Here is a 16,362-nt window from a genome sequence, read left to right on the forward strand (position 1 = left end):
CCATTCTGTATGTTGTCTGTAGTGTTTTCTGCTTGTTTTTAAAATGTTTTCTACTTTACTTTTCTTCTATTACTTATTTATTTGTCTTTTTATAATCACTGCTACTGTTCGCTGTTGACAAATAGAAATCCTCCTGCTGTATTCTATCTGTGTGTGTGTTTCTTTATGGTGTCTGTCCCGTTACATGTTGTTCTTCCCCAGAAGGTGACTCCCCATGGTCTGCTAGAGCCAGGGTCTGTGGAGCCCACTGTGGAGACTCCAGTCAGCCAGAAGGTGACTCTCCATGGTCTGCTAGAGCCAGGGTCTGTGGAGCACACTGTGGAGACTCCAGTCAGCCAGAAGGTGACTCCCCATGGTCTGCTAGAGCCTGGGTCTGTGGAGCCCACTGTGGAGACTCCAGTCAGCCCCAGGGTCAGTCAGGAGGTGGAGGAGAGGAAGAAGATCATCGACGGTCAATACAAATGCTTTGAGAAGATGAACAGAGACCAGCCTTATAACAAATCAGGTAGTGATGATGTGCGATACTCTAATACTGCTTTCACATAGGATTTATGGTATTTTGCCTGTACTTTTTGGGGGGCATTTTTACAATTTCTACAAACATTTTGCCTGCATAAGCCTTTCATACCTCCCATGCACATGCTGGCATCCTGGTGAGGAGTTGTAGTAGTGGTGTGCAGATGTGGGTGGGCATCTATTTTAATAAATCCATTGAGAAAATACACAGGTCCTAAGAAACATTATAAGACTAATCAAATTTATTTTCAAAAGAATAGAATGCCATATTTTGAATTTAATTATGTTACTGGTCTGTGCAGCCTATATGGCTGCAGCATGCACTTGAAATCAATAGTTATTTTGTTAATTAAACAGACAAGACACACTTAGGCTAACCTGATCACAGTCAACACATATATTTTATAGTAGGCTAAGAATAAAATACGAATAATATTTTTCCCACACAACTTGCGTCATGGCAACGCATGGAACCGCTATCATATAAAAAAAGGTGATATTTTGAAACAGGGCCCAAGGCAAGCCCATGCTTTTTTGATCCACGTTTCATCTCTTTCCTACCCTCACTCTGCCTTGTTAGGGAGCAGGCATTAGGGTCTTACATTGAGAGTATCTTCATCATGATACCCATGGAAAATAATATAAATAAAATAAATCTATATTTTCAAAAGCATGTGAATCTCCTGTTCATATTTCACATCCTCGGCGGGCTTTTGGAGTTACCTGTACGCGATCTAGCAAAAATAATGGCCTACACTTGATTTAGGCTACATTATTTGACTCGGTACCGGTACCCCCTGTATATAGCCTCGTTATTGTTATTTATTTTATTGTCTTACTTTTTATTCATTTTTTTACTTTAGTTTATTTAGTAAATATTTTCTTAACTCTATTTCTTGAACTGCATTGTTGGTTAAGGGCTTGTAAGTAAGCATTTCACGGTTGTATTCGCATATATGATTTAATTTGATTTGATGCTAAATGTTTCTGATCAGTGATAGAGGACCAAATGAGCTATACCACCTCCTCTTATTTGCCCAGCCAGAGAATTAACCAAATATACAGACGGAGATTCAGTGAAACAAAATCACATTGATTGATTGAGACAAGTCACAGGCTTTTGGTCGGGAGTAAGCCTAGGCTACTAAATGACTGCGAGTGAAGAGCAAAATAATCCACTTGTAAAACTACATAACATGCTGGCAAAATGTTTTGATCAGTGCTAATAAATGAGCCAACTAGACAAGATGATTATGAGCAGCCCTCAGCTCAACTTGGTTAACATCTCCACAGCCTAGTTGTAAACTAACCAACATCCAAACAGAGATTCAGTGAAAATAAACATCTGACATTGATTGATTTGATCAAGACCCCAGGGTTGTCTCAAAGCAGCGCTTAAACAGTTGACCACACGTGGGTAGGCTATTGTTTACATTGTATTATAACAATATTGGATGACTGGGCAGTTTCAGTAAGCAACAAGTTGATGCCTTCCATTGCATTGGCCTACTTTATTCCAGTATTTTCCTAATTCAGTGATTATTTATTCCCACAGTAATTCTTTATGGATCCGTCCAGTTGTGGTTAAGAAAGTCATGCATGTGGTGGGCTTTGGGAAGAGATGGGTGAAGTGACTTACATGCCTTGTAAAGTTTAGAACTGCCAAGGAGGATTGTAGTAACAGGCGCTGCTTAGCAACCACCTCGAGTTTAAGAGCGTAGTGCGTGCCAAAATGCCGCCTAAGCATTACGGCTACATTTCATAGTAGGCAGAACTTTACCTCAATCATGACTAGGTCGGTTGCCGGAAATAAAAGTAGAGGCTTTGTATCCAGCAATACCTTTCATATATAAAGAAAAGTTGGCAAAAAGTTGACGGGATGCTAAAGTTGGCAGAAAAACGTATTGGTTTAAAAGGTGTATCATAATACCGACTCAGAGTGTGTGATTATTCCAGAATATAATTAGAATAGAATACTTTTCACAGTCACTTCAAGGTTACAGCACACAATCAGAAGAACCCACAAAGACAGGTACGGTCACAATGTCACTGTGCAGAATTCCGATAAACATGCTATTCCAGTAGACAGATGACAGACGAGTGTGGCCAAATGGTTCATGTAGCCTACAGCTGGTTTCACTAAGCTAAATTACGTAGTGTATTCACAGTGAGTCTTCATTAGTGTGCTGTGTCTGGTTGTGTGTTGCTGGCGGTGCAGGGCTGTACTGTAACCGGACCTGGGATGGCTGGCTGTGCTGGGATGATACACCTGCTGGGACAGTCACCTGGCAGAACTGTCCCAACTATTTCCCTGACTTTGACTCCACAGGTAAGGCCTGGCTATAGGAGGTGTTTGTGTTTGTGTCCTGTTTGTCCCTATGTGTGTGTGTTTGTTTTCAATGCTATTTTTTACTATGTCAATTCTGCATTTCTTTACTTTCTGTAAACTACAAGCAAGAATAAATAAAGTCAAAGTTCTGGTTGGTCAGATGCTCCAATGCTGACTTGTTAATACATTTTGGATCATTTTAATTTAAAACAATAACAGTAAGGTACTTAATTGTTACCCAGAAATGATTTGATTTGACATAAAAACAGCTGCAATTGGACCTATAATTCAATATTCATGGTGTCTAGTGGTTGCAAAGCTTATGGACATGTTGCACAGTTTAAGTGTTTATGTTTAAAGGTCAACTTTGGGCACACAAAACGGTCCAACTTCGCCTCTTTCTCAATTTTCAAACAAAAATGGGGTGTTAATTTGGTGGTTCATCGATGTGTCATCCTGGTCATGGGCGCCGCGACCGACGTAACTAGTTTGTTAGCTAAGCTAGCCACTTGTAGCTAGCCAGTAACTCCCCTGTATGTGTTAACGTCATTTCACAGGATTTGTTTTTGGACAGAAGCTGTAGAGATCGATAAGAAATGGCACTTCTGTAGCCAAATATCTCATTCATAATTTTTTATTTAATATTTTTGCATTAAATGACCTGGTATGATGGTGCATTGATCAGTTATACAGTTTAAAGCTGTTATTTTTGCATTTTTTGTCCAAAGTCGACCTTTAAGTGTTAGACTACCATAGACTACTTTCAGGGGGAGGAACCATCTAACATCAAGTTGTAAAATAGTGAACTACTCCTTTAAGTGTCTAAGTGTTAAACATGTTTCATAGCGTGTCATTAGTCCTACTTGATTGTTTCATCAGAAAAAGCTACAAAGATCTGTAGCGAATCAGGACAGTGGTTCCGCCACCCAGACACCAATAGGACGTGGTCCAACTACACCCTGTGTAACTTCCACACTACAGGCAAGCTGAAGGTAAGGGTTGTAACGGGGTGATCCATCAATCCCATTTATTCATGCTATTTTGAGCATACTCTTGATCCATTTTACAATCACAATAAGGGGACATTATGTCAAGGGGATAATACAGGTATATTCAATGCAGAGGAGGTCATAGAGGGAACAATTGGTCAAATTAAGCTAGATATGGTAAATATGGTACAGTAAATGTACCAAAGCTTACACTTGATTACATTTTACAATCATGATATATGGAGGAGGTCATAGAGGGAACAATTGGTCAAATTAAGCTGGCAAAGATTTATATTTCTGACCAGTGAGTAGTAGTAAAACTCCTGACCCTAGCAATGGGAAACAGGCAGGGCCGGTTTCTTAAATCAATCATTGACATTTTAGTCATTTAGCAGACACTCTTATCCAGAGCGACTTACAGTTAGTGAGTGCATACATTTTCATACTGGCCCCCCATGGGAAACTAACCCACAAACCTGGCGTTGCAAGCGCCATGCTCTACCAACTGAGCTACAGGGGACACACATTTCTAATTGATTTATAAAGCCCTTTTTACATCAGCAGATGTCACAAAGTGCTATACAGAAGTGGGACATCATGAGGACACAAAGAACGCTATGACTATTTGTCTACATCAGTGTTCACCAGCCTTTTCTGAGTCAGGATCTCTTTCTGAGTCAAAATACAAGCCGAGATCTACCGCTCAGTTAAAAAAAAAAAAACATGACTTGAAAAACAAGCCTATGCAACACTAACCAATTAAAAACAGTTCTGGAGCAATGAGGTTTGTGCAGTAGGCTATAGGCCCAATACATTATCACTGCATATTGGCTATGCTTGAATTGCCCATGATCTTCTCAGACAATTTTGAAATTATATTTTACAAATGTAGGTATATGATCACACTGGTAATAGATAATTTGTTTTATTACTTGTGAGGCACAGCTGAGTGAGCATAATCATATTTCTTTTTTCTACTGGGCTGATGGCCTGCATCTGATGATCAGCCTGAGGGGAGGGAGGGAGCAGCAGTGAGGCTGCCTCTCACCTGACTCATCGTCTCTCCCTTCTCCCTCCCTCCGCTGAGAAAAGGGGACACAGTCTTCCAGCTGATGGCGAAACTCAAGTCACACTGCATTATTTCTGCCTCATACACCATTTCCTGTTGTTACTCCTATGACCAGAGAAAGTGAAATATTCCTAGATATAAAAAAAGACACAAGCCGCTAATAATAACAACGCAAGCTTATCGGAACACTTTGCTATACTCCATGGTGCAGTGATGCCTGGAGAAGTGGGTATACTCTAATTTTGCCCAAAAATAATTAAATGGCCATCCCAGCGAAAGAAAGGCACCCTGTGTGAAAAATGCTATGAGAAACAGTGACATACACTCTGAAGGACTTAAAATTATAAATCCCATGTTGGTCTTTCACAGTCAGGCCAACCCAAGCTGTGCTGTACTGTGCAAGTAGGCTAATCGTAGGCCCACTATTGAAACAGAAATCAGAAATTCACAGGTTTCAGATTTTCCCCAATTTTTTCAGGTTTTAGCTCTCAAAGTCACACTTTCTTAAACAACAAAATATGATGTTCTAAGTCCATAACAATGCTTGAACCACATCAGAAGACCAAGTTTGAGGTCTGGGAACAATCTAAGAAATGTTGATTCTTTAGGGTAGTTACCCTTTAATTCAAGTGTGCAGGCACCTATCACTGTTGTTTGGTTAGCTGTTTCTGTCACATGAGATGGAGTTTGCAAAAGAAATGGCAACTGGATTGATGCATATAATCATGATATCATTCTGACAGTTAGGGATAGGCTACTTTGTAGCTGGGAAAGCCTTTCCATCTACCAGAAGACGGTTAGGCCTATCATTAGCATTGCTATATTTGTCCTGTTCCTTAATTGTTTGACAGATTTTTATTTCATATTATGAGGCATGTCTTACCTTGCTTCAAAGTAGCCTATAGCCAAAATCCCACCATAGAAACGTGGAGGCAATTATGTTTTATAAAGACTTACTCATAATATACGTTCTCCTGTGCTATTGGTTTTCTTTCAACTTTCTTTAATTGTCTAGCAGCCAAAGTCATTATCCTAGTCATATTAGCAATACATGATAGTTGTTGCATCTTTAAATTCCTCCTCTTTCTAAATGTCTAATGGATATTTCCATCTCTGTCCATGAACCCGCTCTCATGTGCATTTTAGAACAGTGTTTTCCCGCAATTGCATTTTGAAAGGTTCACACATAGGCCTACATTGCTGCGTCTAAAATGTGAAGAAATAATAGTTTATCAACATTCTAGGCTAAACATTCTGATCTGTTCCATCAGCCTTATTAATTGAATCGGCGTATACTTCCACTACACTACTTTGATACATATCAGTGGGGATTAAGAAGTGAGTATACGCAATGCCCACTGAAAAATAAGTGGGTATGTGACATATACCTGCGTATACCCTCCACTACACCACTGGCTATACTCATTCATTGCAGCTGCAGTGCTGGTTGTAGTGTGAGTGGAAGTAGGGAGAACGTGAATTATATGGCTTATAAAAGTGTTGAACAAAGTTTTGACAGTGCTGAATAACAACTTAAACATGAACTTACTCATAAAAACAGCAGCTCTTTGCTGTCTCTAGTCAATATCACAGTATCAACTTTGCTGTGCGTTCGAGGTTTCTTTTTACAGTCTATGGCTCGAGGAAACTGTGCAGACACAGTGATCTGAGCTATCTGATTGGCCAGCAGTAGACCTATACGTGCACTTGATTTGCTCTCTGGGCCTGCCGGGTAGGCAGAGTTCTACCTTCAGACATATAAAATGGTTAAAAATGGGAACACTTTGCCTTCCCGGCGCTAGGGCTGCTGAATCAAGTGCACCTGCCACCAACAGCTCAAAACTAATACAAAAAATAGGAACGCAAGGCTTTATCGTTGTTGTTTTTTTACAGAAATGTTTGGTGATTGACTAGGAATGCCTTGGAGATTGACCAGTCGATCGCGAACAACCAGTTGGTGACCACAGTTCTACATGATAAATGGTTCAAGCGTGGCTTAGTCATACCATGATTAGAGTATGGATGAAAACCAGCTGTGCTGCAGATCTTAAGGACCTGATTTGAAATATCCAGGTCCTAAACCTTAAAGGGATGCATTGGGATTTTGGCAGTGAAGCCCTTTATCTGCATCCCCAGAGTCAGATGAACTCGTGGATACCATTTATATTTTAGCTATTCCTGTAGCCTTTGACATTGCGGTAACACTAGTTAATATTGGCTCGCAAACACTTCCTTCCTACTGGACATAGAGTCATAAAAATGGTATCCACAAGTTAATCTGACTCTGGGGAAGTAGATAATCATAATCATAATTGCCAAAATCCCGAAGTATCCCTTTAAGGTCCTAGTCTCACCCCTTTCATATTTTGTTTACATCAAGGAAGCAAATGGAAGTCAGGGATAATTAAGCAATAAGGCACGAGGAGGTATGGTATATGGCCAATATACCACGACTAAGGGCTGTTCTTATGCACAACGCAACGCGGAGTGCCTGGCTACAGCCCTTAGCCGTGGTATATTGGCCATATACCACAAACCTCAGAGGTGCCTTATTGCTATTATAAACTGGTTACCAACGTAATTAGAGCAGTAAAAATACATGTTTTGTCATACCTGTGGTATACGGTCTGATATACCACGGCTGTCAGCTAATCAGCATTCAGTGCTCGAACCACCCAGTTTATAATGGTTCATGAATGTCCTTGATGCACCACTGTATGGTCCTATTTGTTTGAATGTCCATGTATCTGTGTTTTCCAGATGGCCTTTATCCTGTACTACATGGCGATTGTGGGCCATGCCTTCTCCATAGCCTCCCTCCTGATCTCTCTGGCCATATTCTTCTACTTCAGGTAATTATAGATGCTGCTGTTGATTTCTTTATGAGACAAACTACTGGTTTGATTAGGGAGAGTATTCTGTCTTGGGATTCTCAAAGCTTTTTTTTTTTTTCACTTGATTAATAAATACTTCTGATGATGGTAATAATGATGACGATGATGATGATGGTGATTATGATAAAGATGAAGATGAAGACGCACCTAATCGTGATGAAAATGAGGATGTTGATGATGATAGTGGTGATAAAAATGATGAAAACTATGATAATAATGATGACTGTGATTGATACAGTTCAGATGGTATAATATATTTCTCCTAAGGATCTGAGAGTGCTTTATCACTCATCTTGTCATTATTCAACTGAAAAGATGGCCGTGTGTTTCCTCTGAGATAACTTAATTGTAAAGATGGCCGTGTGTTTCCTCTGAGATAACTGAATTGTAAAGATGGCCGTGTGTTTCCTCTGATATAACACTGGCAGTGCGGACGTGTGAAAATGTAATCTTCACATTGAGGCTAAATGTGTTTCCCACACAATTATGGAAATCTTCTCAACGGATTGTGATTGTTACCTTTATACAACACTCTGGTTTCCAGTTTGTCATTTTCTGTGATTGTGTTGGGTAGCATTTGAAGGGAAGACGTATTGATTGGATAATATTGTTTTCTTTTCCTCTCCAGAATTTCTTAATATATTGTTTGACATTATGATTATCACACACTATTTCAAGTTTTAACATCTTTAGAAGCTGAACATCAGAAAATAAGCTTGGTTTGTTATCTGCATTGGATTATGGTCCTTGACATCCAGCCTACCCTCTTAGAAAAAAGGGTGCTATCTAGAACCTAAAATGGTTCTTCGGCTGTCCCCATAGGATAACCCTTTTTGGTTCCAGGTAGAACCCTGGTTCCGGGTAGAACTATTTTAGGTTCCATGTAGGACCCTTTCCACAGAGGATTCTACATGGAACCCAAAAGGGTTCGACGTGGAACCTAAAAGGTTTCGGCTATGGGACAGCTGAAGAACCCTTTTTTCTAAGAGTGTAATGAAACTGAATCTCTCATATTTAGGAGGAGCAGTAACAGGGTCACTGAATGTTTTACTCATTCTGATACATATGGCCTTTCAGTTTCATGCTGGCTTATTTCAGTGTAACTACTTTAAAGTTCACGACCAAAGAACCATGAATTCAGGACAGTTTAAGGAATGTTTTAGTCATTTAGCAGATGCTCTTATCCAGAGCGAGTGAGTGCATACCTTTTTTTTGTTTTTGTTTTTTGTTTTTTTATACTGGCCCCCCGTGGGAATCGAACCCACAACCCTGGCATTGCAAGCGCCATGCTCTACCAACTGAGCTACACGGGGCAGGAATGAGTTGGCTGTGCTCTTATTTAAGTGCAGGGCAACCTTAATGGTACTCCCTTACGGGTTCTCATTCTAAATATAGGTTGAGAGTACACACTTAAGGAGGAATTGCATATTAAGGAAAACTGCTGGGGAATTTCAATGGAATAGGGGTCAGAAAAGGTGATTACATCAAAGCTAATCACCTCAGAGCAATCCGTACATGCAAGTGCAAGCAACTGACTACCAAGATCTTGTAAAATAATGATTAGTCTTATCGAAAATGAATTTTCTTCAAAAACAGATTGCAAGGAAAAATTAGAGAAGTTAAGAGTATGTTGAAAACTTCACATTCTCCATCTCCCAAAAAAATAAGCAACAGAAAAAACGACACAATATGGCCATCAAATTATTCAAAACAGACTGTGAAGAAATGTTTGATAAGCTATGAATATGTCCATACACTCAAAAAAAAGTGCTATCTAGAAGCTTAAAGGGTTCTCCGGTTGTCCCCATAGGAGAACCCTTGAATAATCATTTTTGGTTGCAGGTAGAACCCTTTCTACAGAGGGTTCGTTCTATATGGAACCCAAAAGGGTTCTACCTGGATCAAAAAGAGTTCTACCTGGAACCAAAAAGGTTTCTCCTGTGGGGACAGCCGAAGAACCCTTTTGGAACCTTTTTTTCTAAGAGTGTATAACCATTAGGCCATTATCCTTGAAGAAACGTTATGGGGGATATAACTGCAGGAGCAAAAACAACATTTCTGCATCATATTGGTTAACACCGACTTGGGATAGTTCTCATTTGGCTCAGTTGCCAGTGTGGAAATTCAGAAAATGTGGACATTTGGCATGTTTCAAATCTCAATGGATATAGCAAGTAGGGTGTTAACCAGCAAATGCAGCTGTGGGTCAACATAGGTCTTGTAACAGACTGCAATGTTCCACAAAGTTTATACCTGCTCATAAATCTAGCTAAGACATAGTGCAGGTGCACATCTTAGATGCTGAATAGCTGCTATCCAAAACAAAAGTAAACGCTCAAACTACACTGTGTCTGTGTCTTGACAAGAATCAGATACAATACATCCTTTCTTGGCATTGTAAAGCGTCAATGGACGACCAAAGCGATCAGCTAATTATGACCTCAATGAAGTTTTAAAGATGGCAAGCTTTTAGGGGAACATCGTTTTTATGATCATGGCACTATATTTATAGGCTGATCCCTTTAAACCTGAAAGTCTTAATGTTGTATTATACTTCCCAGATGTGCAGTTTACAGTGGCATTTGACGCAGTACAGCTGCACTATCTTTTTATTTATGGCCTCCCCTTCAGCACTGCCAGGACTCGCTGATAAAAATACTCTGGCTTGCCGTGGAAAAGTAGAGTTGGGTTAGCTTTAAAAATATTGTATCACTGTGCGGTCTGATCCTGTCCTAATGCATACATGATGCTTGTTGTCATTAAATGGCTGTCTGTTTTGACAGAGCCTGTCTGATTAAAGGGTCAATGTACATGCGGTTAGCATTTTGGTAGTTCCTGCTTTTACTGTACCTTGCATGTCAGAAGTTACCCTGACACTCCTTTAGCTTGTTTAGGTGTAGTCTGAGAACATCCTTACAGCATCTTCAGATAAAGAACGTTCTTCTGTCTGTTCTATTTTCTGCTTATCCTAGTTTGAAGATATTCTGCTAATACACTTCCTTCGTCCTTTTACTTGTGTTGGGCCATTTAAAGGTAGCCTCATTCTCAAAGACATCACATACCACTGACCCAGAACACGTAATTTTCTTCTTCTTCTTCTTCTTCTTCTTCTTCTTCTTCTTCTTCTTCTTCTTCTTCTTCTTCTTCTTCTTCTTCTTCTTCCTTTTCTTCTTCTTCTTCTTCTTCTTCTTCTTCTTCTTCTTCTTCTTCTTCTTCTTCTTCTTCTTCTTCTTCTTCTTCTTCTTCTTCTATAAACAACACATTTACAGCAAGACTGCTACATTAGCTTCCTAATGACTGGAGACAGATAACAGGACCTTGTTGCTGTACACAGGTTTGGCACAAGGTGTTTTCACTCCAGTAAACACTGTTTCAACCTATCTTTAATTGCTCCTGCTTGGCATTACTTTACTAACCTTTTATAGAAAAATAGTATCATTTGTTTCCACTGCCATCTACAGTGGGGAGAACAAGTATTTGATACACTGCCGATTTTGCAGGTTTTCCTACTTACAAAGCATGTAGAGGTCTGTAATGTTTATCAAAGGTACACTTCAACTGTGAGAGACTGAATCTAAAACAAAAATCCAGAAAATCACATTGTATGATTTTTAAATAATTAATTTGCATTTTATTGCATGACATAAGTATTTGATCACCTACCAACCAGTAAGAATTCCGGCTCTCACAGACCTGTTAGATTTTCTTTAAGAAGCCCTCCTGTTCTCCACTCATTACCTGTATTAACTGCACCTGTTTGAACTCGTTATCTGTATAAAAGACACCTGTCCACACACTCAATCAAACAGACTCCAACCTCTCCACAATGGCCAAGACCAGAGAGCTGTGTAAGGACATCAGGGATACAATTGTAGACCTGCACAAGGCTGGGATGGGCTACAGGACAATAGGCAAGCAGCTTGGTGAGAAGGCAACAACTGTTGGCGCAATTATTAGAAAATTGAAGAAGTTCAAGATGACGGTCAATCACCCTCGGTCTGGGGCTCCATGCAAGATCTCACCTCGTGGGGCATCAATGATCATGAGAAAGGTGAGGGATCAGCCCAGAACTACACGGCAGGACCTGGTCAATGACCTGAAGAGAGCTGAACCACAGTCTCAAAGAAAACCATTAGTAACACACTACACCGTCATGGATTAAAATCCTGCAGCGCACGCAAGGTCCCCCTGCTCAAGCCAGCGCATGTCCAGGCCCATCTGAAGTTTGCCAATGACCATCTGGATGATCCAGAGGAGGAATGGAAGAAGGTTATGTGGTCTGATGAGAAAAAAATAGAGCTTTTTGGTCTAAACTCCACCCGCCGTGTTTGGAGGAAGAAGAAGGATGAGTACAACCCCAAGAACACCATCCCAACCGTGAAGCATGGAGGTGGAAACATCATTCTTTGGGGATGCTTTTCTGCAAAGGGGACAGGATGACTGCACCGTATTGAGGGGAGGATGGATGGGGCCATGTATCGCAAGATCTTGGCCAACAACGTCCTTCCCTCAGTAAGAAGATGGGTCGTGGCTGGGTCTTCCAGCATGACAACGACCCGAAATACACAGCCAGGGCAACTAAGGAGTGGTTCCGTAAGAAGCATCTCAAGGTCCTGGAGTGGCCTAGCCAGTCTCCAGACCTGAACCCAATAGAAAATCTTTGGAGGGAGCTGAAAGTCCATATTGCCCAGCGACAGCCCCGAAACCTGAAGGATCTGGAGAAGGTCTGTATGGAGGAGTGGGCCAAAATCCCTGCTGCAGTGTGTGCAAACCTGGTCAAGACCTACAGGAAACGTATGATCTCTGTAATTGCAAACAAAGGTTTCTGTACCAAATATTAAGTTCTGCTTTTCTGATGTATCAAATACTTATGTCATGCAATAAAATGCAAATGAATTACTTAAAAATCATACATTGTGATTTTCTGGATTTTTGTTTTAGATTCCGTCTCTCACAGTTGAAGTGTACCTATGATAAAAATGACAGACCTCTACATGCGTTGTAAGTAGGAAAACCTGCAAAATCGGCAGTGTATCAAATACTTGTTCTCCCCACTGTATATGGATGATGAAGCTTTTGATTACTGCTGATTTTACCCCCTCTGATTCGTCAAATGACTTATTATGTGACTGATATCAGATTCCGTGTGAATCAGGAATCTCCACAGGGACCTCAAATACAGTTGTCAGTAATATTTTTTGACAACTGATTCCACTTGTCGAGCGTCGTGCGTGCCATTATTTAACACGGCTGAACCGAAGCAAATGATTTCAGTTCCTTTGGTGTTGCTTGAGAGAATTATTGTATATTGTTATACCAGTTTACAGCATGCTCTGAATGGAATGACAATCTTTATTTATATTTTACAAGAGGATCCTTCGTTCAGATGACTGCAACATCTGACAAAGTCATTATGGGCCAGAGTTAGACGTTCCAATGGTTCATATTATTTATCGTCCTGTTTACTTCATCAAAGCTTGAGAAAAAAAATCAGTAGGATGAAATATGTTAAAGTTGCAGATGAGTTTTTATTGCAACATGCAGAATGGATTTTTCATCATGAATATTCATTATTTGACAGATATTTAAAATGTGGTCTCATTCGAAATTCGATTTGCATACATTCCCATGAAACAATTTTTATTATTGCTCATGACAAGAATAATATTCCTCCAGTTTGCAGATTATATTCTCATCTGTCTATTAACTGTGAAGTTATTTTTCATATTTCGCATACTAATTATTTATATTGAAGCTTGTTCTCTTGTTTCAGACTTACAATTTACACTCTCTCTGTAGCACAACAATTCTGTAGCCTATGTTCTCGACAGCATTCCTTGCATATTTTCACACTAGAAAATTGGATAACCAGCTTCATCTTTGGCTTCTATCATTTAGTAAATTGTTTGCTGTAGCTCTCTCTGTGAATGTCTGCTGGGGTAACCGCAGCCAGACCCACATCATATGTTGCTCTCTCTGTGAAAGTCTGCTGGGGTAACCGCAGCCAGACCCACATCATATGTAGCTCTCTCTCTCGAATTTCTGCTGTGGTAACTGCAGCCAGACCCACATCATATGTAGCTCTCTCTCTGAATTGCTGCTATGGTAACTGCAGCCAGACCCACATCATATGTAGCTCTCTCTGTGAATGTCTGCTGGGGTAACCGCAGCCAGACCCACATCATATGTAGCTCTCTCTGTGAATGTCTGCTGGGATAACCGCAGCCAGACCCACATCATATGTAGCTCTCTCTCTGAATTTCTGCTGTGGTAACTGCAGCCAGACCCACATCATATGTAGCTCTCTCTGTGAATGTCTGCTGGGGTAACCGCAGCCAGACCCACATCATATGTAGCTCTCTGTGAATGTCTGCTGGGGTAACCGCAGCCAGACCCACATCATATGTAGCTCTCTCTGTGAATGCCTGCTGGGGTAACCGCAGCCAGACCCACATCATATGTAACTCTCTGTGAATGTCTGCTGGGGTAACCGCAGCCAGACCCACATCATATGTAGCTCTCTCTGTGAATGTCTGCTGGGGTAACCGCATCATATGTTAATGTTATTATTATGCTATTTGTTTGTCTTCTCTCAGGAACCTGAGCTGTCAAAGGATCACCCTTCATAAGAACCTCTTTGTTTCCTATGTCCTCAACTCCGCCCTAACCCTCATCTACCTCATAGCAGTGGTCAACAACCCAGATGTGGTGGGAAGAAATCCAGTAAGTTTCACTTTACTCTAGTTTACTTTACTCACCCCATATCACAGTCAAATACATCACAGAAATACATTTCACCTTTAAGGTAAAGTAGATAAATGGGAAGAGGAAATATAATGTACATCTCTCAGTGTTGCACTGCATGATCAAAAATAATTGTTTGAATTCTTAGAATGATGTAACACAGCCCTCAAGCACTATTTTATTTCATTCAAATTAGTTTACTCTATATCAATCAACTGCAATGCAGCTGTTTTTTCTAAAAGCGTTTGTTCAAATATAATTTGTTCTTTTTTAGCATATCTTTTAATGTGTTATGCCATTAACAGACTGCCCAGAACTATCCTTCTCTTAGCTCTCAGAGTTCTATCATCTGTCAGACTTTTGAACAGCTGCAACTCGTTGAGATTCAGTCAGATGTGAATTCTTTGTATCCTGAGGTCTGTTAAGGTGAAGATAGTAAATCTGCCTCCATGGAATGAATGTAACATTACTGTATATGGAATAATCATCCCTTTCTGGTACTTTCAGTATTGTCTTTTAAGGGACATTTTCATTGTCCACCTTTCAAGGAAATTATTTGAATAAATCAGCTTCTTATTATACAGTATTGTGACTCAGCAAGACAGAGTTACAGAGTCGCAGGCTTCTGTTCCGAAAAAATACAAAGAAAAAATCAAATAAAAAAAACAAGTCAGAGAATTGTAGAGATTATCTTAATGTCGAAAAATCACTTTAGAGATGTCCTTCAGTTTAGCCAGACACAGAAAATAACTACCGTCTGGGTTTGATTTCCAGCCTCTCTTCTGCTCTTCTCCCCGTACCATCACGTTCTCACTGGAGAAACACACTTCAAGCCTAATCCAACTGGCATATTCACAGTAGAAGGTTTATTCAGATATACCAGCTGACCCTGGTGATCCAACCAACAGGGAGGAAGGAATGACAGCTTTCAAAATGAATATGAATAGCTATGTTCTAGCAGCATTGGCTCAGAACCATCTTTCCCAATCTGTTTAAAATTTATTATAATCTGCTTGTTTTGAAAAGCGACAGAACCAAATTGCAGTTTGTCTTTCACACCTCAGACAACATGGTCTTGATTTCCAGGGGAATACACATACTACACATCTTTAGTGGAACATGTTGAAATTCTGGAGCGCCAAATTTAGACTGGGTCGGTCTGTGTTCTGACTGCATGTTTGATTTAGGGATGTGATGCTCTGTTGGGAGAATATACTCAGCTCTCTCTGAACAAAAAGAACAAGGTCTCTTTCTCTCTGGCGGATCACAGCAGAGACTAGTAGTCGGCCAGTAGTGAAAGAGGAGTGGATCCCTAGTGCTCAGGTCAAGTAGGCCAAAGACATGAGACACACTTTGGAATCATCAGACATTAGTGCCTTAAACTCTGTTCCATAAAACATTGAGAACCATCCAGACTGTCCCATTACATTAGACTGGACGCCTCAGTTGGGGCTTCAAGTTGAGGTTTAATGTGGTTATGAAGTGGTGAGAAATGAAGTGTTCTGATCATACCAACAGACCTTAGTGATGAGTCGACTGTCTTTCAGCATACATGTAATGGCACATCTGGACTCCATGTCAGTGCCAGGAGTCGTGAAGGGCAGGGAGTGAGTGAGGGAGGAGAAAAAGGGAGATGGAAGGAGGAGAAATAGGAGGAGGAGGAGGAAGGAGGAGGGTAGAGGAGGAGGTGACATATGGCTAAGAGTTTGTGGGTGACTGACAGGTTTTGAAGGCTGCGTATGCTGTGTATACGGACCTCAGGGACAGAAGACTAGCTAATACCAATGCCAGTATCTTCTAATTAGATCAGCACACTTGGAG

At 40.4% G+C, this 16,362-nt stretch overlaps 1 protein-coding gene across 1 annotated transcript in view; it reads left to right on the plus strand.

Annotated features, from left to right (window-relative positions):
* The window catches only part of calcr (calcitonin receptor), an 89,536-nt gene that overhangs the window by 53,956 nt on the left and 19,218 nt on the right, over positions 1-16,362 (plus strand). The window contains exons 6-10 of the mRNA XM_041885008.1: positions 202-505; positions 2,735-2,845; positions 3,725-3,837; positions 7,664-7,755; positions 14,394-14,520. Coding sequence (XP_041740942.1) covers positions 202-505; positions 2,735-2,845; positions 3,725-3,837; positions 7,664-7,755; positions 14,394-14,520 — 747 coding nt within the window. The remainder of the gene's footprint in view (positions 1-201; positions 506-2,734; positions 2,846-3,724; positions 3,838-7,663; positions 7,756-14,393; positions 14,521-16,362) is intronic.

Source organism: Coregonus clupeaformis, chromosome 8 (assembly GCF_020615455.1).
Source record: "Coregonus clupeaformis isolate EN_2021a chromosome 8, ASM2061545v1, whole genome shotgun sequence".
NCBI classification, from domain to species: domain Eukaryota; kingdom Metazoa; phylum Chordata; class Actinopteri; order Salmoniformes; family Salmonidae; genus Coregonus; species Coregonus clupeaformis.